This window comes from Scyliorhinus torazame, chromosome 1 (genome assembly GCF_047496885.1).
Source record: "Scyliorhinus torazame isolate Kashiwa2021f chromosome 1, sScyTor2.1, whole genome shotgun sequence".
NCBI classification, from domain to species: Eukaryota; Metazoa; Chordata; class Chondrichthyes; order Carcharhiniformes; family Scyliorhinidae; genus Scyliorhinus; species Scyliorhinus torazame.
Window position 1 is genome coordinate 106,243,494 of NC_092707.1, and position 26,887 is coordinate 106,270,380.

The window sequence follows — 26,887 nt, forward strand, 5'->3', positions numbered from 1 at the left end:
TTTAGGGTGTTGCTGTTACTGGGTTTAGGGTGTTGCTGTGACTGGGTTTAGGGTGTCGCTGTTACTGGGTTTAGGGTGTTGCTGTGACTGGGTTTAGGGTGTCACTGTGACTGGGTTTAGGGTGTTGCTGTTACTGGGTTTAGGGTGTTGCTGTTACTGGGTTTAGGGTGTTGCTGTGACTGGGTTTAGGGTGTCACGGTGACTGGGTTTAGGGTGTTGCTGTGACTGGGTTTAGGGTGTTGCTGTTACTGGGTTTAGGGTGTTGCTGTGACTGGGTTTAGGGTGTTGCTGTTACTGGGTTTAGGGTGTTGCTGTGACTGGGTTTAGGGTGTCACGGTGACTGGGTTTAGGGTGTTGCTGTGACTGGGTTTAGGGTGTCACGGTGACTGGGTTTAGGGTGTTGCTGTGACTGGGTTTAGGGTGTTGCTGTGACTGGGTTTAGGGTGTCACTGTGACTGGGTTTAGGGTGTCGCTGTTACTGGGTTTAGGGTGTTGCTGTTACTGGGTTTAGGGTGTCACTGTGACTGGGTTTAGGGTGTTGCTGTGACTGGGTTTAGGGTGTTGCTGTTACTGGGTTTAGGGTGTTGCTGTTACTGGGTTTAGGGTGTTGCTGTGACTGGGTTTAGGGTGTTGCTGTGACTGGGTTTAGGGTGTCACGGTGACTGGGTTTAGGGTGTTGCTGTTACTGGGTTTAGGGTGTGCACTGCCTGGAGAGTCAGTGGAGTCCTTCATTACAGCTTTAAAGTTGCGAGCGCAGTCCTCTGATTTTTCCTCAGTCTCTGATTCTTTGCTGCATGATCAAGTTATTTTCGAGATAAATGATGAACGTATGCTTGAGAAAACGCTAAGACGACCGGTTTTACCGCTTGAAGACACTACTAATATGTGCAAGGCCAGCGAACAAGCATCGAGTGAATATGCAGAGTTTGTGGAAAAGAAAAGAGCGCAAAATCGGGAAACACGGCTGACGCCATTAATGCAGTGTCGCAGCAAAGAAAACTGCGTACAATGGCCGGCGGCCATTTTGAGAGTGACGTCCAGAGTGTGAGAACATGCACATGCTGTGGACACGCCCACAGTAAAAAAAAAATGTCCAGCGAAAGACAAGCTAGAATTGCACATCCTGAGGGGAAACCTCTCTGTGAAAGCGCAAGTCAGTGGAAGTGAAGATAACTTTCCAGTGGAAGTCTTACAGCTTGAGAGTTCTAATTGGAGAGAAACATTAGAAGACGCAAACCAATTGATGATTTCAACACTCCGTGTCCTTGGAAGATAACCGATTACAAAACCCTGGTACATGACTGCCTGTGACATGGCTGCTCTGTCCTGCATCTCCGCCACTGCTGGCACAGAGTGCCCCAGGTCTTGGACATCCTACCTATGGCCAATACCTTCGCACCCAAGGAAACCAGAACACCTGGAGGAAACCCATGCAGACACAGGGAGAATGCACAAACACCACACAGTCACCTGAGGTCGGGTTCAAACCAGGGTCCCTGCCGCTGTGAGACAGCAAGGCTAACCACTGTGCCACCGTGCCACTGTGATACCAAAACTTTAGTAAGAAGTGACCAGGGAAAGGTCACAGATACAGCAGTGATGGGCAGACACCAGACACCAACTGAATTGATAACAAAAGCCACTAACCCCATTAACATTGACTAAGCTGTACAAAGAGTTCACAGATACAGAATTACAACTTATTTTCAGAAACCTGGAGGCTGCTGCGGTGACTTAGAAGGTTTCCCTGATGAAAGCTGAACCATCTCAAGCAGAAGCACTCAATCCAGATCCATGGTCTGCATGGGACCAGTGAAGTCTCAGCCGATGTAGTAATAGCGATGCTATAATTGGCCCCTGGTCCCAGTGCCCTGAGTTGGGAAAACATAAACATCCAAGGTGCCCACTGTTGATTGTCCTCTAGCAATCCCTCATGGTTAAAGACTATGGGGCGGCACGGTGGCGCAGTGGTTAGCACTGCTGCCTCACGGCGCTGTGGACCTGGGATTGATCCAGGCCAGGGTCACTGTCCGTGTGGAGTTTTCACATTTTCCCCGTGTCTGCGTTGGTCCCACCCCCACAACCCAAAGATGTGCAGGGTAGGTGGATGTTTAATTACCCCTTAATTGGAAAAGAATAATAGGGTACTCTAAATATTTTTTAAATGGTTAAATAATAAGCTGACAGGCACAGTCAATGCCAGATATTAATAATGTTATTTTAGGGCAGCATGGCGGCACAGTGGGTTAGCAGTGTTGCCTCACGGCGCCAAGGTCCCAGGTTCGATCCCGGCTCTGGGTCACTGTCCGTGTGGAGTTTGCACATTCTCCCCGTGTTTGCGTGGGTTTCGCCCCCACAACCCATAAATGTGCAGGGTAGGTGGATTGACCACGCTAAATTGCCCCTTAATTGGAAAAAAATGAATTGGGTACTCTAAATTTATTTTTTAAAATAAATAATGTTATTCTTTGTCAAGTTATCAGAAGGCATGGGTGGAGCTGAACAACAGAAATTAATCAAAGGTTTGCAGGAGAAATGGGAAACAGGGAGATCGCAGCCAATCTACATTCACTCCTTTTTTGGCATCCCATAGAAAAGTTCTGTTTTTGAGTTCAAACTTCACGAAACAGGGGTGGGTGGGTGGGTGTGAGGAGGAGGGTCAACAAGAATGCACTGATTGCAGTTCTACTGTTTACCTTTACGAGACACCGCATCTGTCTTATTGACAAACATATCTGTTGTCGCATTGCCAGGAGCCACTTCTCTGGAAAGAATAGTTTCCGCTTTTCCTGAAAATTAAGAAAAAGAAGCATCGTTCTAAACAAATGGGATCACAGAGCCGGAATTCTATGTTAAACATTCACAGTAGGAGTTAAGAGTGCAGCATGAGGCGGTAGAATCTCATCTCTTAATGCACCTGAAAACACGGTGATGCCGATTTTAACCCAAGCTACCAAACATAAACTGGGTGAAAATCACCAAGGTGACTTACTCGTTCTCAAGCTACACAAAATCACCATCAGTGATATTCTTCATGGAGGCCTCTGGATGGCAAGGGGGACGGGGAAGGGGGATGGGGTCCTTCTCCAAATACACAGACTGTTCTCCGATAGACTGAGGCCTAAACAGGGACGCAGTTGTGTCTTTACTTCCAGGCTTGAAAGTGATCTATTGGGAAGGTGTACAGGCCTGAAGAGTTGGTCTCTTTATTTTCCTCGATGGGGCCGCGAGAAGCAGGAAGCCTCCTTTAGGCCCAGTAGTGAAGAGATTAAGCCTCCTGCCCCAGACTCCCTCCTCCATACCTGCCCCCTTCCCCCAACCCAAACCACCAGCCCAGCTCACAGAATCACAGTATCACAGAATACTACAGTGCAGAAGAGGCCCTTCGGCCCACCCACCTGCACACCTAAAGTCACTTGCCAGCACTTGGCTCATAGCCTTGAATGTTATGGCGTGATGTAAGTGAAAGATTCATTATTTCCAGGTACTATTTTGAAGAGCAATAGAGAGTTAATCCTCAGCCAAACCATTGCAACCAGTTAACACAGCAGGGCTGCCAGCATATATTAGATGTAAGGGCCCTCCTGTTTGGTCTTGTCTATTCCCTTATTTTTCTCTTTCTTTTATTTTTGCAATTACCATTTTGATTCATGGATGATTAATGGATCTGTGACTTTAAGGCAAAGCAGCTTGTACGTGGCCTGTGCCTTTAATTCAAGCAGAGCATTGCAGCAGCAAGAGAGATCAGTGGTGACTCGCTTTGACTGACGTAGCTGGTGGCCAATGAACTGACTTGAAATGCTGTGCTTTGCCCAGTAACCAGTGGTGATTGGTTCCTATCTCGCTGAGACGTGTTTCAGAGAAAAGGCTGGATTTCTAGTTTCACTTTTGATTCTGAAGCTTGGAAGGAGCAGCTCCAAGTCTCTCTCTGTGATCAGATGTAATCGCTCTAAAAATCCAGTGCAAGATCCTTTCCCTCTCCCCAGTAAGATTGGATGTCATTCTCTCGAGATTGCAAAGGATTGAAATCAACCTACGGTTTGGAAGCCGGGTATGATGTGAGACAAAGGGTCTCAAGAAAGAAATAGGTCTGAAGGTGAACCTTCGAGTTGAAGGCCCGATTTAATAACAGCTCAAGAGCCTCTCTTTTTAATTTCTTTCCTTATTCCCTAAAGTCTGCTTTCAGGACCGTATCCCTCTTCCTACATATACCATTAGTACCAATGTGGACAATGACCTCTCACTGTTCATTCTATCCCTGAAGAATGTCCTGCAGCCGCTCTGATATCCTTGGCCCTGGCACCAGGGAGGCAACATATCATCTGGGAGTCACATCTAACACCCCAGAAAAGTCTGTGTGTTCCCCTAAGTAATGAATTCCCTCTCACTATTTCTTTTTCGCTCTTCTTTCTCCCCCTCCTGTACAGCTGAGCCACCCATGGGGCCACAGACTTGGCTCTTGCGGCACACCTCTGAAGAGCCGTCAGCCTCACCAGTATCCAAAATGGAAAACTGGTTAACAAGCGAGATCAACTCATGGGACATGTCTACTACCTGCCTGGTTCTCTTAGACTCATTCCATCTTAGCCTGCATGGTCTTAACTTGCGATGTGACCACCTTCCTAATTGTGTTATCCACATGGTTCTCTGCCTGGCAGTGAATCTAGCCACCGCGCGGGTTCCAAAACCCAGAGCTCATAATTCTGAAGCTGGTCACACTTCCTACAGATGTGCCTATCTAGGACACATGGTGCGTCAATGATCTCCCCACATGCCACAGGATGCATATTCCATTTATGAACCACAAAACGTATGCAGGTACAGCAAGGGATTAGGAAGGGAAATAGGATGTTGACATTTATTGCAAAGGAAAAGGAAGAAGGGAGGTTTTGCTCCAGTTGTACAAGTCGTTGTTGAGAGCACGTGTGGAGTAGTGAGTACAGTTTTGGTCTCCTAACTTACATAAGAACACATTTGCGTTGGAAGAGATTTGGGGAAGGTTCCTTGCCCAATAAAAACAGAGGCCTGGATTCTCCGCCGCTGGTAGATTTGGGCATCAGGAGTAAAAACGGGAGCGGCGATGATTCTCCGACCACCCGTTGGTGGGGGATCAAGATTTGTTCCCGCACGCCAGTGGGAGGGTGTAAATGGATGTAAATAGGCCCTAATGACCCATTTGCATCCAATTAGTGAACTGAGCACTAGAATCTCCAGGTTGGTGAATCTGTGGTACTCTGGGCCGGGAATCACAGAGGCAGGGATCGCTATTGGTATTTACCAGTGTGGTTCTGCTGTGGTGGACCTCGCCATGGGCCAAGGGGGTAATCCCTTAAGGGAGTTGACCCCAATGTCTACCCGAGGGCTACCCTACCCCCCTCACACAATGCCAGACCTTCAACTCACCCCCACCACCCTCCATTGCCCCGCTGCAGAGGTCCGCAAAATAAAGTGACCCCAGAGACCCCCTAAATAGGGGGACCCACCACAGAGACCCTCTAAACTTCACGGGGCGATTTTCCGAGGCCGCGCCGGTTGGGAGAATCATTATATTGCGCGATGCCGGTCCGACGTCGTCCCGCCATTCTCCCAACCGGCGAGAACGGCCCCGTCGAGTTCTGCGCCGCGACAGCCGGAGAATCACCCGAGACACTCACAACGGCGATTCTCCGGTACCCCCGCTATTCTCCGGCCCGGATGGGCCGAGCGGCCGCTCCGACACGACAGGTTCCCACCTGCACCGTTCACACCTGGCCGCTGCCGGCGGGAACTGTGCAGGAACACTGGGGGGGGGGGGCGGCCTGTTGGGGGGGAGCGGGGTTCCTTCACCGGGGGGGGGCCTCCGATGGGGTCTGACCCGCGATCGGGGCCCACCGATCGGCGGGCCGACCACTCTAAAGGAGGACCTCCTTTCCTCCACCGCAAGATCCATCCGCCATCTTCTTGTGGGGCGGCCTCGGAAAGGATGGCAACCGTGCATGCGCGGGTGACTTCATTTACGCGATGCCGGCCATGTCATTTACGCGGCGCCGCTTTTTACATGCCGCCAAGGCCCAGTGCGCGTAAATGACGCGACCCCGAGAATAGGGGGCTGGGAGCGGGCTCCGACGCCGGAGTGAAACACTCCGGTTTTCACTCCCTTTGGGAGAATCGCACCCCATGTTTGAGTAATTTTGAAATGCTCAGCTGGAAATTGACAGCACTTAACTCTCTTTGAAGTGGTTGATTTTTGTAAGCATTGTGGTTAAAGAACAAAGAAGAATACAACACAGGAACAGGCCCTTCAGCCCTCCAAACCTGTACCGGTCATGATACCAACCTTGGCCAAAACCCTCAGCACTTCCTTGTGCCATATCCCTCTTTAGCCATCCTTTTCATGTGTTTGTCAAGATGCCTTTTGAACACCGTTAATGTATCTGCTTCCATAACTGATGTGCTGGGTGTTCTGGATCACATACAGGTCACCAACACTTGAAATAGTGCAACATATGCCTCGAGAGCAGGCAGCATAGTGGCCAAATCTTCCACATCGTAGGCATTGTCGAGATTTTGCGGGGCATTGCCGCTTTAAATGGGCGGAGCCACAGTTGCCGCACGTCGTGACGTCAGCACGTTCGCTGCGCCACCGCGCATGCGCGGTGCGGTCGTGCATGGTGCGCGCCTGCGCATTACATTCCTCAACGTCGCCGTCCCCTCGTTTGGTGCGTACAAGCGCGGGAGTCCGCGAAAAGTGCGCGAAATGGCCGCCCTCATCCAGGCTGAGGCCCTGGAGGTGCTAAATCACTTGGACCCGTTCTGCCTCGTGGGGACCTTGCCACGCCGTTTTAGCCGCTTGTATATGGGAGTACCGACTGGTGGCATTTTCATGGAGGACACAGGTCTCGATGGCGGTCGCTAGGGTGAGTTGCTTTACTTTGAGGAGCTGCTGACGTAGGGGGTCCGACTGAACACCAAAAACGATCTGGTCGCGTATCATGGAGTTGGAGGTGGGCCCGTAGCTGCAAGACTGCGCAAGGATGCAGAAGTGCATTCGAAAGGATTGGAAAGGTTCATCCTTACCCTGTAAACGCTGCTGGAACACGTAGTGTTCGAAACTTTCATTCACCTCTACGCTGCAATGAGTGTCAAACTTGAGGAGGGCCGTCTTGAACTTCGTCATCTGCAAAGGTGAGAAAGTTGAAAATGTGGATGGCATGGTCCCCGGCCGTGGAGAGGAGAAGAGCAATCTTTCTGGTGTCCAAGGAACCCTCCCTGTCCGTGGCTTTGAGGAAGAGCTGGAAGCGCTGTTTGAAAATCTTCTAGTTGGCCCCGAGGTTGCCGGCGATGCGGAGCGGCGGCGACGGGTTGATGTTGTTCATGTTTCAGAATGACGGAATGCTGGCGGAAGGCAGATCACTTGCAGGTAGGTCTAAGAAGTGCTAGTATCCCACCACTCCTGGTATCATGATGTGTTGGGTGTTGTGGATCACATATAGGTCACCAACACTTGAAATAGTGCAACACTATTTTATTGAATCATTAACTGTTTAAACATACTCAGACTGTGGGTCAATACGATACTAGCTTTAACTAAAGACCTTTGCCTTGTCCTAATCAGTTGATGCACCCGGCACATGGTGAATGTCTGTGTTGCAGGCTGTGAGCTCTGTCCTCCTAGCTGGCTGCTACTCAAATGAGCGGGAACTCTGATGCCCCCTGTCTTTATAGTGCGTGTGCTCTCACTGGTGATTGGCTGTGGTTTGTGTATGTTGATTGGTCCCACTGTGTGTCCATCAGTGTGTGTCTGCACCATGATATACTGGTGTATATTATGACAATAACCTCCCCTGGCAACCCGTTCCAGGCATTCACCACCCTCTGTGTAAAAAACCCCCTCTAAACTTTGCCTCATAGACCTTAAACCAATGCCCCCGAGTGACTGCCCCCTCCACCCTGGGAAAGAGTGCCTGCCCATCCACTCTATCTCTGCCTCTCATAATCTTGTAGATCTCTATGAGGTCACCCCTCAACATCCGTCGTTCTAATGAAAACAGTCTGAGTCTATTCAGCCTCTCTGCATAGCTAACACCCTCCAGACCAGGCAACATCCTGGTAACCCTCCTCTGCACCCTCTCCAAAGCCTCCACATCCTTCTGACAGTGTGGCGACCAGAATTGTGCACAATATTCCAACTGTGGCCTTACCAAGTGTCATGAGAGTGTCACTATAAGAAATGTTAGTCTGCTCAAGTTACTGCAGTGATGTCAGAGTGTGGGTGGAGCTGAGCTCTGGCTCTGCTTTTTAGTTTCACTTTGAGAAAAGCTTGGGTGTGTCTGTTTTTTTGGTTTCGTTTTCGTGTTGGAGCTGCAGCCAGCCAAAGAATGTGTAATGTTGTTCTCTCTGTCATGTAAAGACTATCCCTTGATCATTTGGTGAATTCAGAGTGATAACTGTTCTCAGTAGTGAATTTAAACCTGATGTGCTTCTGTTAAAAGTTTTTTTTAATGTCTTATGGATGTTAAAAGGAAAGTTTAAGGATTACTTAGTGTTGTATTCTTTGGGGGGTGTATTTGAATTGATGGTTGCTAAGATGTTCACTGTATGTTTTAAAAAGGTTAATTTGAGTTCATAGAATAAACATTGTTTTGCTTTAAAAATTACTGTTATATATCTGCTGCACCACATCTGTAGAGTGGGCTGTGTGCTCCCCATACCACAATCTAGTAAAAGTCGTGCGTCAGGTGAACTCCATGATACACTTTGGGGTTCTCTAAACCCTGGTCCATAACACAAGGTTCTATACACTGTGGCATGACTCGATGCCCCGTCCAGTGAAGGTAAGCATTCCATATGCTTTCTTGACCACCTTGTCCACTTGTGTTGCCACTTTCAAAGATCTGTGAACTTGAGCATCCAGGTCTCTCTGACTTGATATATTCCTAAGAGTTTTGCCATTTACTGCATATTTTCCTTCGATGTTATACCTATCAAAATGCATTACCTCACATTTGCCAGATTAAACTCCATTTGCCATTTCTCTGCTCAAGTCTCCAACTTATCTATGTCCTGCTGTATCCTTTGATAATTCTCAACACTATCGGCCACTCCACCAACTTTGGTGTCAAAGTCAGAGCACTTCAGAGTTACTAGACCATGAGAAAGATGAATGAAGTAAGTCTCACAGCTGTGTGTGTGGAAGCTATCAATTACAGCCTACTATGGGAAATGAATGAATGGCTTGCAGCTCAAGGATCTCAGGGGTTTAAACACAGGTCACTGATTTACTCTTTCCAGGAATTAACATGTGGTGCTTCCTCTGTCTGAGCCAGCACCTGTATGCCCAGGTAAATGGTACAACAATAATTTTTTTTCACTTGCCCCTGTCTGGACTGCTCTCCAACTTCCAGCCAGGAGTCTCTTTACTGAAGGGTCTGTGGGAGCTCACTTTATTTAGGGGGTGGCGTGAGACCTCTGGGGGTCTGGGGGACCTTAGGTGTCTCTAGGGGGTCCCCTATTTAGGGGGTTTCTGGCGGTTCCCCCAATTTTGGGGATCTCTGGGGGTTCCCCCAATTTCGGGGGTTTCTTATGGGGGCCCCCTATTTAGAGGGTCTCAGTGGGGGGAACATCCTATTTAGAGGGCCTCAGGAGGGTCCTCCTATTTAGGGGCCTCTGGAAGGCAGGCAGGTCAGGTCACCCCCGGGAAGGGAAGGACCCAGAAAAAACAGGGATGACTGGTTGATTCGCAATGTGCGGTGAGAAGGAGCTTTGGGAGATTGATTTGTGATGCAGGAATGGGTTGCTACCAGCCGGAGGACCTCGCTATCAGGTTGCTCACTCAAAATGGTGGCCCATTAGCAGGATTCCTTCAGGAATCCCTTGTAATCTTCATCTTGCTTAAATTTGCATGGCGAGGGACACTCAATTGCTCCCTGATTTGCGCTTCAGTTCCAATTCACCTCCGGCAGGAGAGTAGAATCCCGGCCAGATTCCCGGTTGAAGGTGGGGTCATTGTTGATGCTGTAGCTGCCAAGAAACACCCCTCTAAATGCGCCCAAAACGGGACTCTGTTTTTTTCCCGTTAGATCGTACCCTAGAACTAGGGGACGCAAATTTAAAATAAGAGGTCTCCCATTTAAGTCAGTGATCGGGGAGAAAGTATTTCTCTCTGAGGGGTTTCTCTCGTCTCCCGAGAGTGGTGGAGGCAGGGTCAAAGAATACTTTAAATGCTGTGTTCGATAGATTCTTGATTGACAAGTGGGAGTCGAAGTTGATAAAGGATAAACAGCAAAGTAGAGCGGAGGCCACAATTAGATTGGCCTCGATCTGATTGAATAGTGGAGCAGGCTGAAGGAGCCAAATGGCCTACTCCTGCTCATAATTCATATGTTCATATGTTACTGTCATAGTGGAATTTGAAACTACATCCCCACAACATTAGCCTGAGCTCCTGGGTTCCTTGTCCAGTATCATTGCCATTTTGCTATTGTGCAGCACAATGCTGAAAAGGTCAGATTGGGGGTCTTGGTACCCAACACCTTTCCTGCTTCTGGAGGTTTGGGATCCACTTGGTGTATCGATTCCAACATGGAAGGACCACACTGCTGCTCGACCTCTTCAATCACTTGCACACATTTTCTTAGCTGGAGAGATGGCCTCTTTCTCCTGTCCTTGAAAGAGCTCTCCTCACTGAAATCCTCCAGCTAATTCAGCTGGACATCCAGGTAAGAGTGAGAGAACTGGGGGGGGGGACTTTTTCCAGGTACCCATTCAAGAGGTTGCTATCGCCCTAATAAAACATGTCCAGTTCAGCTATTCTGATCCCTGCCAATTCCCTTTAATCAGGAATCTTTGCTTTGACCAATCAAGTGTAGGATCCATCCTGCCACTCCGATTGGTCAGGGAACCCTCAAGTGGAAGGCCATTAGAACCCTTATAGTGGTTCCACTATTTCAGTAGGGACTGTTTTAAAAACTCCACCCATTGGGTGGGATTCTCCCATTCATCCAGCGATGGACTGAATGGCAGGCGGGGTGAGAAGGGTAGAAAATATGGGGAGGTCCAAAAATTGGTTTCAGCCCTGTGGGATCTTGTGCTCCTGCAGCCTGTCGCAATTGGGACAGAGGCCTGGGACATGTAACAGTGGCGCGGGCAACATCTAATAGGCGCAATAAGTTATGTCCAGGTGCCTTTTAAAAAGTGATGCCAAGTGATGTCCAACCCGGGACTTCCGGTGGCGGCATGTAGAAGGGGAGTCACATTTTGGGTGGCTCCTGCTCGTGGTGTGTTTTTAGGAGTTTTAAAGTCCGGTCCTGGGGGCAATTTGTGAATAATTTGATGAAGGAATATACCAGGAAGGCAAAGGATGTCAAAAGGGCTAAGGAAAACAGCGGTGAAGAAGGGAGGGAGTGAGTGTTCACCGTCGAGTGAGAGGGCCAGCCAGGGAGCTGGCAAGATGGCGGAGGCTGGGCTGCCGGGTGGGGCCGCACTGTTCACAGCAGAGAGGGTGACTGAGATGATATCTGGAGAAGCAGTTTGTGAGGCGTTAAGGAAGGAGATGGCGGTGGCTTTGAAGGCGTTGGTGGAGGAGGCAGTCGCCCCGGTGAGAGTAGCTGTGGCGAAGACATCGGCCGAGGTGAGGGAGCAGAGCGAGAGTTTGAAGGGAGTGGAGGATGCCATGTCACAGCACAGCGATTAGCTCACCTCGATGGGAGATGAGCTGCGGAGGGTGGTCGAAGCCAATAAGGGGCTTCGAGCAAAGCTGGAGGACCTGGAGAACCGCTCGAGGCGGCAAAATCTGAGAATTGTGGGCCTACCCAAGGGGGTAGAGGGCTCGAGGCCGACTGAGTATTTCACCAAGGTGTTGGTGGAATTGATGGGGGAGGGTGAGGACCCTTCTCAGTATGAACTGGACCGAGCCCATCGGTCGCTGAGGCCGAAGCCAAAGTTAAATGAGCGGCCAAGTGCAGTGATCATCTGCTTCCACAAGTACCACTTGAAGGAGAAGGTGTTGAACTGGGCAAAGCAGAAGCAGGAGGTGCAATGGGCTGGGGCTGGTGTTCGCATATACCAGGACCTGATGGTGGAACTGGCAAAGAGGCGAGTGGCTTTCAGCCGAGTTAAGACGGCATTATACAACAGCGGGTTGCGATGTGGAGTGGTGCATCCAGCGAAGCTGAGGGTGACCTACAACACCAGAGATTTCTACTTTGAGATGGTGGAGGCAGCAGAGGCGTTCGTGAAGGCAGAAGGTTTGGGACAGAAGTGAAGACTGGAACTGAAGAGGGGTTGTGGACTGTAAATGGGGAGTTGGGAGAGTGTATATATGGTTTTTTTTGACCTACATTGTTATTTATTTACTTCACGCTGTTATAGAGTTTTTGTTTTTTGATCGTCATTCTTTGTTACGACGGTTTTATGTTATTTTATTGAGGTGTTTGGGTTTGGTTGTTTTTCCTGGGACTGGGCGGGAGGGAAGAGGAGGGAAAGCCTTGGGTGGGGGCCCCCGTGCTAGCTAACTTAAGTCGGCTGGTGAACGGGGGTGAGATGGGGGGAGGGGTTGCAGATTTTGTTGGGCCTACGAGGTGTGAAAAGGAGGGGAGGGGGTCGATACTGGGTGAGGGTTTTTCGAGAGGAAGTGAAGGGGGGATTCTGGGAGAGGGGGGAGTGGGTTTGATGTTAACAATGGATAGGGGCGAGTCAGGCTCATAGGGTAGGGCCCGGAGTCGTGATGATGGTGGATAAGAAGGGGGGGGGGCGGTGAGAGACTCCCAGTTATGTGGAACGTGAGGGGGTTGGGGGCCCAGTGAAGAGGTCGAGGGTACTGGCACATCTGAAAGGTTTGAAGGCCGATGTGGCAATGCTGCAGGAGACTCACTTGAGGGTGAAGGATTAGGTGCGGTTTAGGAAGGGCTGGGTTAGCCAGGTATTTCATTCGAGATTTGATGGCAGGGCTCGAGGGGTAGCGGTACTGGTTAGAAAAAGAGTACGGTTCCAGATGGAGAAAGTAGTTGCAGACCAGGGAGACAGGTATGTGATAGTGACGGGGGCATTGGAGGGGAGGCTGGTGGCACTGGTAAGTATGTATGTTCCGAACTGTGATGATGTAGGATTTGTGAAGAGGTTGTGTGGGGCCATCCTCGACTTGGATTCACACGAATTGTCAGTGGATGGAGACTGGAACCTGGTGCAGGGGCCGTGATTGGACAGGTCACGGCTGCGCTCACTTGTCCCATCAGGAGGGGCGAAGGTGTGGCTGGACTAATGGCAGAAATGGGCGGGGAGGACCCTTGGAGGTTTCTGCACCCGGGGGAGCAGGAGTATTCTTTTTTCCCTTCAGTCCATTAGGTTTATTCGCGAATTGACTTTTTTGTGGTGGTGAAGGCGTTGTTGGCTGGGATGAATTACTCGGCAATTGCAATTTTGGATCATGCGCCACATTGGGTGGAAATGGTGTTGGACAGGGGGGCAGTGCAGAGGCCGGGGTGGAGATTAGATTGGGGATCAAGGGCTGTGTGATAGGATTGGGAAAGTAATCGAGGAATACGTGGGGTTTAATTGTACAGGGGAGGTTTCGCAGGCAGTGGTTTGGGAAACTCTAAAGACGGTGGTGTGAAGGGAGGTGATTTCAGGCAAAGGTGGATAAGGAGGAGAGGGTGGCGCGACAAAGGTTAATAGATGAGATGTTGGGGGTGGACAGGAGTAATGCAGAAGATGGGGATCCAATGAAGTTGGAAAAGAGCAAGGAGTTACAGGCGAGTTTTGAGAGCGGATTTGACAAGGTGGGATGGTCCCCCTCTGTCGCTGGCAGGTCGGGTACAGGCAATTAAAATGAACATGTTGCGTGATTTTTGTTTATTTTTCAGCGTCGGCCGATCTTCCTGCCAAAGGCATTTTTCAAGGAGGTTGAAAAGATGATTACCTTGTTAGGAGGGGCGGAAGATGGCTAGGATTAGGAAGGTGCTGTTGCAGAAAGGATGGCAGTCACGGGGTTTTCCGAATTTACAATATCATTACTGGGTCGCAAATGCGGAGAAGGTGAGGAGCTGGGTTAGAGGCGGGGACTCCCAGGGGGTGAGAATGGAGGAGGTCAAGGCTGAGGGCGTTGGCAACAGCGCCGCTCCCGATGGCCCTGGGAAAATACTCAGGGAGTCCGGTAGTAGTAGCGACACTGAAAACCTGGAGGCAGTTGCGCCAGCACTTTAGGCTGGGGGCGGGGTCAAGGGAAATGCCAATTCGGGGGAATCACTGATTTGAGCCAGGGAAGTGGGGTGGGAGTTTTCGGAGATGGGAGGAGAAGGGAGTCAGGGTGTTAACGGATTTGTTTCTGGGGGGGCCGGTTTGCGTGACTGAAGGAGCTGGGGGCGAAACATGGGTTGGGGCAGGGGGAAATGTTTAGGTATATGCAGGTCCAGGATTTTGCTGAGAAGGAGAATACTGAGCTTTCCGGTGGCGCTGGCCCCCACACAGTTGGAGGACGTGCTGACGTCAGGGGGAATGGTGAAGGGGATGGTGTCGGCAATTTGTGGGGCGATTCTTGGAAAAGAGAACACACCGCTGGAGGGGATTAAGACAAAGCAGGAGGAAGAGTTGGGAGAGGGGCTGGAGGCGGGATTGTGATGTGAGGTGCTCCGGAGGGTGAATGCTTCAACTTCATGCACGAGGTTGGGGCTGATACAATTAAAGGTGGTGTATAGGGCACACCTCACAAAGGCGAGGATGAGCCGACTCTTTGAGGGGGTCGAAAAATGGTGCGGGATTCGCCAGGTCCACGATTGACACTCGGGAGGATGACAAGCTACAGCTGTATATACACACTTAACTCCCCACACACACTCATCCCAGCCAACAAGGTGGCAATGGTAGTGCTGGAGCACGCCCATATAGCTGATGGGTTGGCTGGGGCCAGCAGGCACCAAGGGGTGTGACCTGGGGGGACAGCTATACGACCCATGGCCCTAAGTTCACAATGGACAGTCATTGGCTTGCACAGTTGCATGGTTGCCTTTCCAGCTGCGGCAATGGTGTTCCATGCCCATCCATCCCGACCCCACAGCCACCTCCTGGCCACCGCCCGCTACTCCCCCGGCCCTGGCAGAAGCCCCTGCCAGTGGCACAACTGTCAGCAATGCATGGCGATGTTCGAAGCTTTCCTTTCCCCCTCTCTCTCCTTCAGAAGCCACAATGCCGGTTTCACGATTTTTAAAAGCACAAGTTGGGCAGCACGGTAGCACAAGTGGACAGCACTGTGGCTTCACGGCGCCAGGGTCCCAGGTTCGATTCCCCACTGGGTCACTGTCTGTGCGGAGTCTGCATGTTCTCCCCGTGTGTGCGTGGGTTTCCTCCGGGTGCTCCGGTTTCCTCCCACAGTCCAAAGACATGCAGGTTAGATGGATTGGCCATGATAAATTGCCCGTAGTGACCAATAACCCCTTAGGCAGGGTTATTGGGTTCCGGGGACAGGGTAGAAGTGAGGGCTTAAGTGGGTCGGTGCAGACTTGATAGGCCGACTGGCCTCCTTCTGCACTGTGTGTTCTATGTTCTAAGTGAACTCGGGAGCTCGGCCCATCGGAGGCGGAGAATACCGGGTCAGGCCCGCTAAAGATATGCAAACGGTGTTTACTGTACGGGTGTTCCGGGCCACATTGTGTCCCTGTTGAGGGGACGGAGAATTGCGATTTGGCATGAAATCGGCACCTGCTGAAATTTAGGCTTTGGACCCATTCTCCGCCCAATCGCGTTTCCTGATTTTGGCATCAGCCAACGGAGAATCCTGCCCCATGCTTTTTAACCTTTATCCTGGCTATTTGTAGATCGTGTCTTAAGAACAAGCTGCTGAGGCCACAGAAAACTGGTTTAACTGGACATGTTGCTTGACCCTCATGCGGACCGTTACAGATGGTGCCACGTCAATCTTCACCTTTTAGCTGACATCTTTGTAGAGTTGTCTTTTATTGCTTAGTATATTGTACTGCACTATATAAATTCAAAATCCTGAAGAATAATTGTTAATTGCCCTAATACATTGCTGTTTGTAAATCCTAATCAGTTGCCTCTCTACAACAAATGTTTACAAGCAGATTGATAGAATGGCAGCAAAGATATGGAGCAACAAGACACCTACCTGTTTGTGCATTGTAGATAGTCATGAAGAAGCCTCCCCCAATCCCCATGCTGTGTGCATTGACTAGACCATTACAGAGCAAGGTAGCAATGGCAGCATCTACAGCTGAGCCGTTCTGCTTCAGAATGTCCCTGCAATGAATCAATGAGAGATTTAAGAATATAGGAACAGGAGGAGACCATACAGATCCTCGAGTCTGTTTACTTAGATCATGATTGAGCATCGTTCTATCTTCAGATGAAGATTTCTGCCTCACAATATCCTTGCAGTCAGATCAGTATGAGATTTAGCGTCTGTTTGATTTGTTTACTGAACTATCAGTTGCCCCCTGTTCTCCACTGGCCCAAATAAATCATCAACTCAATAATAGGATCATTGGGCAGGTATAATACTAAACGATGTTGACCAGTATGCCTCAAGTTCGATCCCCAGACTATAACTTGTTGATTTTAGCTGGGACTGTGGCTGGGGCTTCAGCCTGTTGTATGAGGAATGTGGAAAATCATTCTGGGTTTGTGCTGCTCATTAACCCTGATGTAAAATGTAGCAGCTCAAATGTGTGTCCTCCCCAGTCAAAGAGCTGCCAATACTTACTATCACGCACGAAGAAGGCAATCACATAATTCATCTCATTTATTCTGATTAAGAAACCTTGCCCGGAGCTGATTTGTTTGTTTCTGAAGACTTACCTCCCTGATATTTTTCTTCTAATAATTTGAGATCCCCGGAGCCAGTGCCCACTGGCGACAGGACTGGGAGAACCCGGGATCAGTACCTACCTGTGGAGAGGTAGGAAAGCTCCAAACCCATGAGACAGGCACTCACCCCGTTTCTTGTGTTACACAGAGCTACGTCGCATGGCTTTCCTGGTCCCTGGAGTAATGCAAGATACCCTCCCACCATTTCTGTGTGGTTTGGGACCTGCTCAGTGCTTGGTTACAACACTCTTGTCACCCAGTCAGTATTTACCACTTTACCAGACCTACCTTTTCACTATTTCTCTCACCTTATTGTGAATTAGAACCATAGAACCATGGAATCACTACAGAGTAGAAGGAGGCCATTAAGTCCATCGAGTCTTCACCAACCCACTGAAAGAGCAACCTACCTAAACCCGATAACCCCACCCAATCCCCGCAACCCGATAACTCCACCTGATCTTTTGGACACTAAGGGCAATTTATCATGGCCAATCCACCTAACCTGCACGTCTTTGGACTGTGGGAGGAAACCGGAGCATCCGGAGGAAACGGGTTTCTTCACGCAGGCACGGAAGAAAGTGCAAATTCCACACAGACAGTCATCCAAGGCAGGGATTGAAGATGGGTCCCTGGCGCTGTGAGGCAGCAGTGCTAACCATTGTGCCGCCGTGCCATCACTGTGCCAATTGTCGGCCTTGGCCCTTCAACTTTGATTCAAAGTCATTTAATTTTTAAATAACAAATTCCACAGGCCCCATTTTCACACAGGCTTCAGTCACTGTGAGCAAAATGATGGTCCTTTACTTCATATTGTAAGCAGGGCATCCACCATCTATATATAGTCAGGAGTCTCCTGGGCAGCTATAGTCCAATTCTGAAACTAGGAGGGTCCTTTCTCAATGACTTCTTCCTTATCCCAAGTCAATGGTGCTCCATGACTCAACTCTTAGTCCCACCCCATTCCTCAGCTCACTAGCCTGCTCAATCAGGCTGTTCTGTAGCACACCCTTCAAAGCAAAGATTGAATTAACAATCCAAATCATATCACACGCAATTGAAGAGAATGGAACGAAACAGAAAATGCTGGACAATCTCAGCAGGTCTGACAGAGAGTGGAGTTAACGTTTTGAGTCTGGATGACTCTTTGTCAAAGCTGAGAGAATGGACAGTTGGTCCATGAATGGAAAACAGTGGGCTGAATTCTCCATTCTGAAGACCAAGTGTTGACACCGTCGTGAATACCGTGGAGTTTCACAACGGCGTGATTGGGTCCCCAGTTGCAGCGATTCAATCACTCCTAAGGGGCTAGCACGGGCATATCGGGAACCACAACATGCTGTTAATGGACAGGCGGCCGATTTGGCGGTTTCGTGACTGACCCGACACTGCAGCTGCACATAATGCAGTCTCCCCCTCACACACACAAGAGCCGCAGCAAACGTAGCCGCAAGGAGAGCAACGCCATGATTCCGGGACGCCGAACTGGAGACCATCCTTCACTCCATGGAGGAGAGGAGGCTGGTGCTGTACCCCGGGACGGGATGGAGGTCATCAGGTGCCATCGTTCACTGTGCCTGGGCGGAGGTGGGAGCGCCCGCCAGCGCCATCACTGCAGACCAGTGCAGAAAGAAACTGCACGATCTCCGCAGGGTGGCCAGGCTGAGTACCCAGCGGTGTGCCCCGGGCACTAACCCCCCTTACCCCCCCCCCACACACATGTGACCCAGACCCCCCCCCACCCCACACACTCTCCCCCTGCCCCCCCTCCCAAGGGGATGGCCACAGACCCACACTGACCCACATGGCTGCACCCCCCATGCCAGCCGCAATGGCCGGGTGCCCTGGCCACTGATGCCATCAGATATCCAACCCCTGGGCTGCATGCGTCGGACCGTCTAACACCGTTGCTGTTTGCGTTTGCCTCCCCCAGACAAGGCTGCGCACAACCACTGCGAGCAGGAGAAGACTGGAGGGGGACCACCGGACCTGCGGCACCTCACCGTGCCCGGGCAGAGGGCAGTAGAACCAGCCGGAGATGGTCCCGGCCCATTCGGGGCCCACCGCCCCCAGCCAGTGCCAGAGCCGGTGGCCCCCAGACAGCCGAGCACAGACGGGGAGAGCAGCCGGAACACCAGCCCTCTGCCCGAGACGGGCTAGGTCACCACGACCCATAACACCATGACCCAGACCACCATGACTCAGGACACCACGACCCAGGACACCATGACTCAGGACACCACGACCCAGACCACCATGACTCAGGACACCACGACCCAGACCACCATGACTCAGGACACCACGACCCAGGACACCATGACTCAGGACACCACGACCCAGACCACCATGACTCAGGACACCACGACCCAGGACACCATGACTCAGGACACCACGACCCAGGACACCATGACTCAGGACACCATGACTCAGGACACCACAACCCAGGAGACCATGACTCAGGACACCACGACCCAGGACACCATGACTCAGGACACCACGACCCAGGACACCATGACTCAGGACACCACGACCCAGACCACCATGACTCAGGACACCACGACCCAGGACACTATGACTCAGGACACCATGACTCAGGACACCACGACCCAGGACACCACGACCCATAACACCATGACCCAGACCACCATGACTCAGGACACCACGACCCAGGCACCATGACTCAGGACACCATGACTCAGGACACCATGACTCAGGACACCACGACTCAGGACACCACGACTCAGGACACCACGACTCAGGACACCACGACCCAGGACACCACGACTCAGGACACCACGACCCAGGACACCACGACTCAGGACACCACGACTCAGGACACCACGACTCAGGACACCACGACCCAGGACACCACGACCCAGGACACCACGACTCAGGACACCACGACTCAGGACACCATGACTCAGGACACCACGACTCAGGACACCACGACTCAGGACACCACGACCCAGGACACCACGACCCAGGACACCACGACTCAGGACACCACGACCCAGGACACCACGACCCAGGACACCACGACCCAGGGCACCATGACCCAGACCACCATGACTCAGGACACCACGACCCAGGACACCACGACTCAGGACACCATGACTCAGGACACCACGACCCAGGACACCATGACCCAGGAAACCATGACCCAGGAAACCACGACCCAGGAAACCAGGACCCAGGACACCATGACTCAGGACACCACGACCCAGGATACCATGATCCAGGACACCACGACCCAGGACACCATGACCCAGGACGCCATGACCCAGGACACCATGACTCAGGACACCACGACCCAGGGCACCATGACCCAGACCACCATGACTCAGGACACCACGACCCAGGACACCACGACTCAGGACACCATGACTCAGGACACCATGACTCAGGACACCATGACCCAGGACACCATGACTCAGGACACCATGACTCAGGACACCATGACCCTGGAAACCACGACCCAGGAAACCATGACCCAGGACACCATGACCCAGGACACCATGACTCAGGACACCACGACCCAGGACACCATGACCCAGGACACCATGACCCAGGACACCATGACTCAGGACACCATGACTCAGGACACCATGACTCAGGACACCATGAACCAGGACACCATGATTCAGGACACCGTGACTCTGGACGCCATGACCCAGGACACCATGACCCAGGACACCATGACTCAGGACACCATGACTCAGGACACCATGACTCAGGACACCACGACCCAGACCACCATGACTCAGGACACCACGACCCAGGGCACCATGACCCAGACCACCATGACTCAGGACACCACGACCCAGGACACCACGACTCAGGACACCATGACTCAGGACACCATGACTCAGGACACCATGACCCAGGACACCATGACTCAGGACACCATGACTCAGGACACCATGACCCTGGAAACCACGACCCAGGAAACCATGACCCAGGACACCATGACCCAGGACACCATGACTCAGGACACCACGACCCAGGACACCATGACCCAGGACACCATGACTCAGGACACCATGACTCAGGACACCATGACTCAGGACACCATGACTCAGGACACCATGAACCAGGACACCATGATTCAGGACACCGTGACTCTGGACGCCATGACCCAGGACACCATGACCCAGGACACCATGACTCAGGACACCATGACTCAGGACACCATGACTCAGGACACCACGACCCAGACCACCATGACTCAGGACACCACGACCCAGGACACCATGACTCAGGACACCATGACTCAGGACACCATGACTCAGGACACCATGACTCAGGACACCATGACTCAGGACACCATGACTCTGGACACCACAACCCAGGAGACCCCGGAGTTCGGGTCGGAGGAGGACACTGAATTTCCATCACTGCTGTCTCCAACACCCTCCATCATCTCATAGACTATCACCTCGGTTGGACAAATTTAGTGAAGGGGCTTCTCGGACACTTGCTGGTGCACACCACAGTCGGTCTGGTACAACAGGTCAAGGTAGAAGCAGCCCAGCCGCAGGGACGGTCGGAGGGCAGCCCAGCCCCAGGAACCAGCTGCTGCCCAGATGGGTCCCGGGCTCCTGGAAGATCTAGTCCCACCCATAGTGCAGGTGCAGGCAGAGACCAGGGACAAGAGGAGGAAATGGCGGGCGGCTTCCAGCACCTGCAGGGGCAGGTGGAGGTATCCGCATGCAGGAGCAGGGATGGTGACGGGACCACACGGGTGGCATCCGCGGTGGAGGCAATGGGGTGGTGGTGTCGGACATGGGTCAGCATGTGCAAGGCCTGCGGCACTCTGTTCAGGCGGGGGCCGTGGTCCAGGACAGGGCTGCCCCTCACAGCCCGCCATGTGCCGGAGCCAGCGAGAGGTTGCATCAGCGCTCCTCAGCGTGTCCCAGTCACAACAGGCTATGGCTGAGAGCATCGTCGCCATTGCCCAGGCGCTCGCTGGCGTCGCACAGACACAGAGGGAGGTGGCCCACTCCCTGTGCTCAATGGCCACTAACGTTCAGACCCTTGTTGATATCAGAGTGGGCATCCAGGACTGGCAGTGCCAAGTGTCGGGTGGGCCTCGGGGGTTGGCTCCCCCGTCCCATGGAGAAGCCCGGGGGCCATCGGGCACCCCGAGGGAGGAGGAGGTGTTGGGGCCTGTGCCGGTGACTCCTGCAGGAGAGGTCCCGGAACACCGCAGCACCTCGGACACCCCCACCCTCCTGTTCCTGGTGCATCTGGTGGGCAGTGGGCAGAACAGGGCAGCACCATACTATCTGGGACGACCGAGGAGCAGCCGGGCACATCCAGGCTGGGCCATCCAGGGGACGTGCGCCAACGGGGAACCTCGTCACAGGGCAGGAGTCCCAGCGGTCCGCCTCCACTCCTGCTGTACCGTCAGGGGAACCAACAAGGCGCAGTGTTACGGCCCGTAAGGCCAGAAAGCTAGAAACCAGTTAAGTTGGCACGGATGCAGGGCACAGTTCAATTATAGGGTCTAGGGCACAGACTGTATATACCTCTTCACATTAAACGCGTGTGAACACCGTTGAAACCTGCCTCGATGCTCTGTCTGATGGGTGTGAGGGTGGGGTGGTCGGGTGGTGGACCGTGAGACTCTCCCCTCCCCCGACCTTCTTCATCACTCCGTCCCCAGCTATTCGACAGGGCCTTGTGATGGACTGGCCAGCTCGCATGCAGTGATCACCCAGGTGGAAGGTGCTATTGTGGGCATGAGTCAGACATTGTCTAACGATGTCGAGAATGGAGCGGCCTGTCATCATCCTCCATCCCATGGACCAGACCCGCTGTCACTGCCAACCCAGTGCCGCAGTTATATATAACGGAGGGGGGGTGCATGCGGGTGGTTTAGTGGTGTGGGGGCTGAGGATGGTCGGTGGTGTGGGGGGTGAGGGTTTTTGGTGGTGTGGGAGGTGAGGGTCGTCGGTGGTGTGGGAGGTGAGGGTGGTCAGTGGTGGGGGAGGTGAGGATGGTCAGTGGTTAGGGGGGTGAGGGTGGTCGGTGGTGTGGGGGGGTGAGTGTGGTCGGTGGTGGGGGAGGTGAGGGTGGTCAGTGGTGGGGAGGTGAGGGTGGTCGGTGGTGGGGGAGGTGAGGGTGGTCAGTGGTGGGGGAGGTGAGGATTGTCAGTGGTGGGGAGGTGAGGGTGGTCGGTGGTGTGGGAGGTGAGGGTGGTCGGTGGTGTGGGAGGTGAGCGTGGTCAGTGGTGCGGGAGGTGAGGATGGTCAGTGGTGGGGGAGGTGAGGGTGGTCGGTGGTGGGGGAGGTGAGAGTGTTCGGTGGTGGGGGAGGTGAGGGTGGTCGGTGGTGTGGGAGGTGAGGGTGGTCGGTGGTGGGGGAGGTGAGGGTGGTCGGTGGTGTGGAAGGTGAGGGAGGTCGGTGGTGGGGGAGGTGAGAGTGTTCGGTGGTGGGGAGGTGAGGGTAGTCGGTGGTGTGGGAGGTGAGGGTGGTCGGTGGTGGGGGAGGTGAGGGTGGTCGGTGGTGTGGGAGGTGAGGGTGGGTCGGTGGTGGGGAGGTGAGGGTGGTCGGTGGTGGGGGAGGTGAGAGTGTTCGGTGGTGTGGGAGGTGAGGGTGGGTCGGTGGTGGGGAGGTGAGGGTGGTCGGTGGTGGGGGAGGTGAGGGTGGTCAGTGGTGTGGGAGGTGAGGGTGGTCAGTGGTGTGGGGCGTGAGAGTGGTTGGTGGTGTGGGAGGTGAGGGTGGTCAGTGGTGTGGGAGGTGAGGGTGGTCAGTGGTGTGGGGCGTGAGAGTGGTTGGTGGTGTGGGAGGTGAGGGTGGTCGGTGGTGGGGGAGGTGAGGGTGGTCAGTGGTGTGGGGCGTGAGAGTGGTTGGTGGTGTTGGACGTGAGGGTGGTCAGTGGTGGGGGAGGTGAGGATGGTCGGTGGTGTGGGGGGTGAGGGTGGTCGGTGGTGTGGGACGTGAGGGTGGTCAGTGGTGGCGGAGGTGAGGATGGTCGGTGGTTAGGGGGGTGAGGGTGGTCGGTGGTGGGGGAGGTGAGGGTGGTCGGTTCTGGGGAGGTGAGGGTGGTCGGTGGTGGGGAGGTGAGGGTGGTCGGTGGTGGGGAGGTGAGGGTGGTCGGTGATGTGAGGGAGGGTGAGGGTGGTCGGTGATGTGGGGGGTGAGGGTGGTCAGTGGTGTGGGGGGTGAGGGTGGTCGGTGGTGGGGAGGTGATGGTGGTCGGTGGTGTGGGGGGTGAGGGTGGTCGGTGGTGGGGGAGGTGAGGGTGGTCGGTGCTGGGGAGGTGAGGGTGGTCGGTGGTGGGGAGGTGAGGGTGGTCGGTGATGTGAGGGAGGGTGAGGGTGGTCGGTGATGTGGGGGGTGAGGGTGGTCAGTGGTGTGGGGGGTGAGGGTGGTCGGTGGTGGGGAGGTGATGGTGGTCGGTGGTGTGGGGGGTGAGGGTGGTCGGTGATGTTGGGGGTGAGGGTGGTCGGTGGTGGGGAGGTGATGGTGGTCGGTGGTGTGGGGGGTGAGGGTGGTCGGTGGTGGGGAGGTGATGGTGGTCAGTGGTGGGGGAGATGAGGGTGGTCGGTGGTGGGGAGGTGATGGTGGTCGGTGGTGTGGGGGGTGAGGGTGGTCGGTGGTGGGGAGGTGATGGTGGTCGGTGGTGTGGGGGGTGAGGGTGGTCGGTGGTGGGGAGGTGATGGTGGTCCGTGGTGGGGGAGATGAGGGTGGTCGGTGGTGTTGGAGGTGAGGGTGGTCGGTGGTGTGGGAGGTGAGGGTGGTCGGTGGTGTTGGAGGTGAGGGTGGTCGGTGGTGGGGGAGGTGAGGGTGGTCGGTGGTGTGGGGGGTGAGGGTGGTCGGTGGTGGGGGAGGTGAGGGTGGTCGGTGGTGTGGGGGGTGAGGGTGGTCGGTGGTGGGGGAGGTGAGGGTGGTCGGTGGTGTGGGGGGTGAGGGTGGTCGGTGGTGTGGGGGGTGAGGGTGGTCGGTGGTGGGGAGGTGAGGGTGGTCGGTGTTGAGGGAGGTGAGGGTGGTCGGTGATGTGGGGGGTGAGGGTGGTCGGTGGTGTGGGGGGTGAGGGTGGTCGGTGGTGGGGGAGGTGAGGGTGGTCGGTGTTGAGGGAGGTGAGGGTGGTCGGTGGTGTGGGAGGTGAGGGTGGTTGGTGGTGTAGGGGGTGAGGGTGGTCGGTGGTGGGGGAGATGAGGGTGGTCGGTGTTGAGGGAGGTGAGGGTTTTTGGTGGTGTGGGAGGTGAGGGTCGTCGGTGGTGTGGGAGGTGAGGGTGGTCAGTGGTGGGGGAGGTGAGGATGGTCAGTGGTTAGGGGGGTGAGGGTGGTCGGTGGTGTGGGGGGGTGAGTGTGGTCGGTGGTGGGGGAGGTGAGGGTGGTCAGTGGTGGGGAGGTGAGGGTGGTCGGTGGTGGGGGAGGTGAGGGTGGTCAGTGGTGGGGGAGGTGAGGGTGGTCGGTGGTGTGGGAGGTGAGGGTGGTCAGTGGTGGGGGAGGTGAGGATGGTCAGTGGTGGGGGAGGTGAGGGTGGTCGGTGGTGGGGGAGGTGAGAGTGTTCGGTGGTGGGGGAGGTGAGGGTGGTCGGTGGTGTGGGAGGTGAGGGTGGTCGGTGGTGGGGGAGGTGAGGGTGGTCGGTGGTGTGGAAGGTGAGGGAGGTCGGTGGTGGGGGAGGTGAGAGTGTTCGGTGGTGGGGGAGGTGAGGGTGGTCGGTGGTGTGGGAGGTGAGGGTGGTCGGTGGTGGGGGAGGTGAGGGTGGTCGGTGGTGTGGAAGGTGAGGGAGGTCGGTGGTGGGGAGGTGAGAGTGTTCGGTGGTGTGGGAGGTGAGGGTGGGTCGGTGGTGGGGAGGTGAGGGTGGTCGGTGGTGGGGGAGGTGAGGGTGGTCAGTGGTGTGGGAGGTGAGGGTGGTCAGTGGTGTGGGGCGTGAGAGTGGTTGGTGGTGTGGGAGGGGAGGGTGGTTGGCGGTGGGGGAGGTGAGGGTGGGTCGGTGGTGTGGGACGTGAGGGTGGTCAGTGGTGGCGGAGGTGAGGATGGTCAGTGGTTAGGGGGGTGAGGGTGGTCGGTGGTGGGGGAGGTGAGGGTGGTCGGTGCTGGGGAGGTGATGGTGGTCGGTGGTGGGGAGGTGAGGGTGGTCGGTGATGTGAGGGAGGGTGAGGGTGGTCGGTGATGTGGGGGGTGAGGGTGGTCAGTGGTGTGGGGGGTGAGGGTTGTCGGTGGTGGGGAGGTGATGGTGGTCGGTGGTGTGGGGGGTGAGGGTGGTCGGTGGTGGGGAGGTGATGGTGGTCGGTGGTGTGGGGGGTGATGGTGGTCGGTGGTGTGGGGGGTGAGGGTGGTCGGTGGTGGGGAGGTGATGGTGGTCGGTGGTGTGGGGGGTGAGGGTGGTCGGTGGTGGGGAGGTGATGGTGGTCGGTGGTGGGGGAGATGAGGGTGGTCGGTGGTGTTGGAGGTGAGGGTGGTCGATGGTGTGGGAGGTGAGGGTGGTCGGTGGTGTTGGAGGTGAGGGTGGTCGGTGGTGTGGGAGGTGAGGGTGGTCGGTGGTGTGGGAGGTGAGGGTGGTCGGTGGTGTGGGAGGTGAGGGTGGTCGGTGGTGGGGGAGGTGAGTGTGGTCGGTGGTGGGGGAGGTGAGGGTGGTCGGTGGTGTGGGAGGTGAGGGTGGTCGGTGGTGTGGGGGGTGAGGGTGGTCGGTGGTGGGGAGGTGATGGTGGTCGGTGGTGTGGGAGGTGAGGGTGGTCGGTGGTGTGGGGGGTGAGGGTGGTCGGTGGTGGGGGAGGTGAGGGTGGTCGGTGGTGTGGGGGGTGAGGGTGGTCGGTGGTGGGGGAGGTGAGGGTGGTCGGTGGTGTGGGGGGTGAGGGTGGTCGGTGGTGGGGAGGTGAGGGTGGTCGGTGGTGTGGGAGGTGAGGGTGGTCGGTGTTGAGGGAGGTGAGGGTGGTCGGTGATGTGGGGGGTGAGGGTGGTCGGTGGTGTGGGGGGTGAGGGTGGTCGATGGTGGGGGAGGTGAGGGTGGTCGGTGTTGAGGGAGGTGAGGGTGGTCGGTGGTGTGGGAGGTGAGGGTGGTTGGTGGTGTAGGGGGTGAGGGTGGTCGGTGGTGGGGGAGATGAGGGTGGTCGGTGTTGAGGGAGGTGAGGGTGGTCGGT

At 54.5% G+C, this 26,887-nt stretch overlaps 1 protein-coding gene across 2 annotated transcripts in view; it reads right to left on the minus strand.

The window, feature by feature from the left end:
• Positions 1-26,887, minus strand: part of LOC140410772 (glutathione hydrolase 1 proenzyme-like) — a 494,093-nt gene that overhangs the window by 101,832 nt on the left and 365,374 nt on the right. For both annotated transcript variants that reach the window (XM_072499388.1, XM_072499379.1), the window contains 2 exons: positions 16,097-16,227; positions 2,697-2,789 (listed from right to left, as the gene is read on the minus strand). In XM_072499388.1, coding sequence (XP_072355489.1) covers positions 2,697-2,789; positions 16,097-16,227 — 224 coding nt within the window. The remainder of the gene's footprint in view (positions 1-2,696; positions 2,790-16,096; positions 16,228-26,887) is intronic.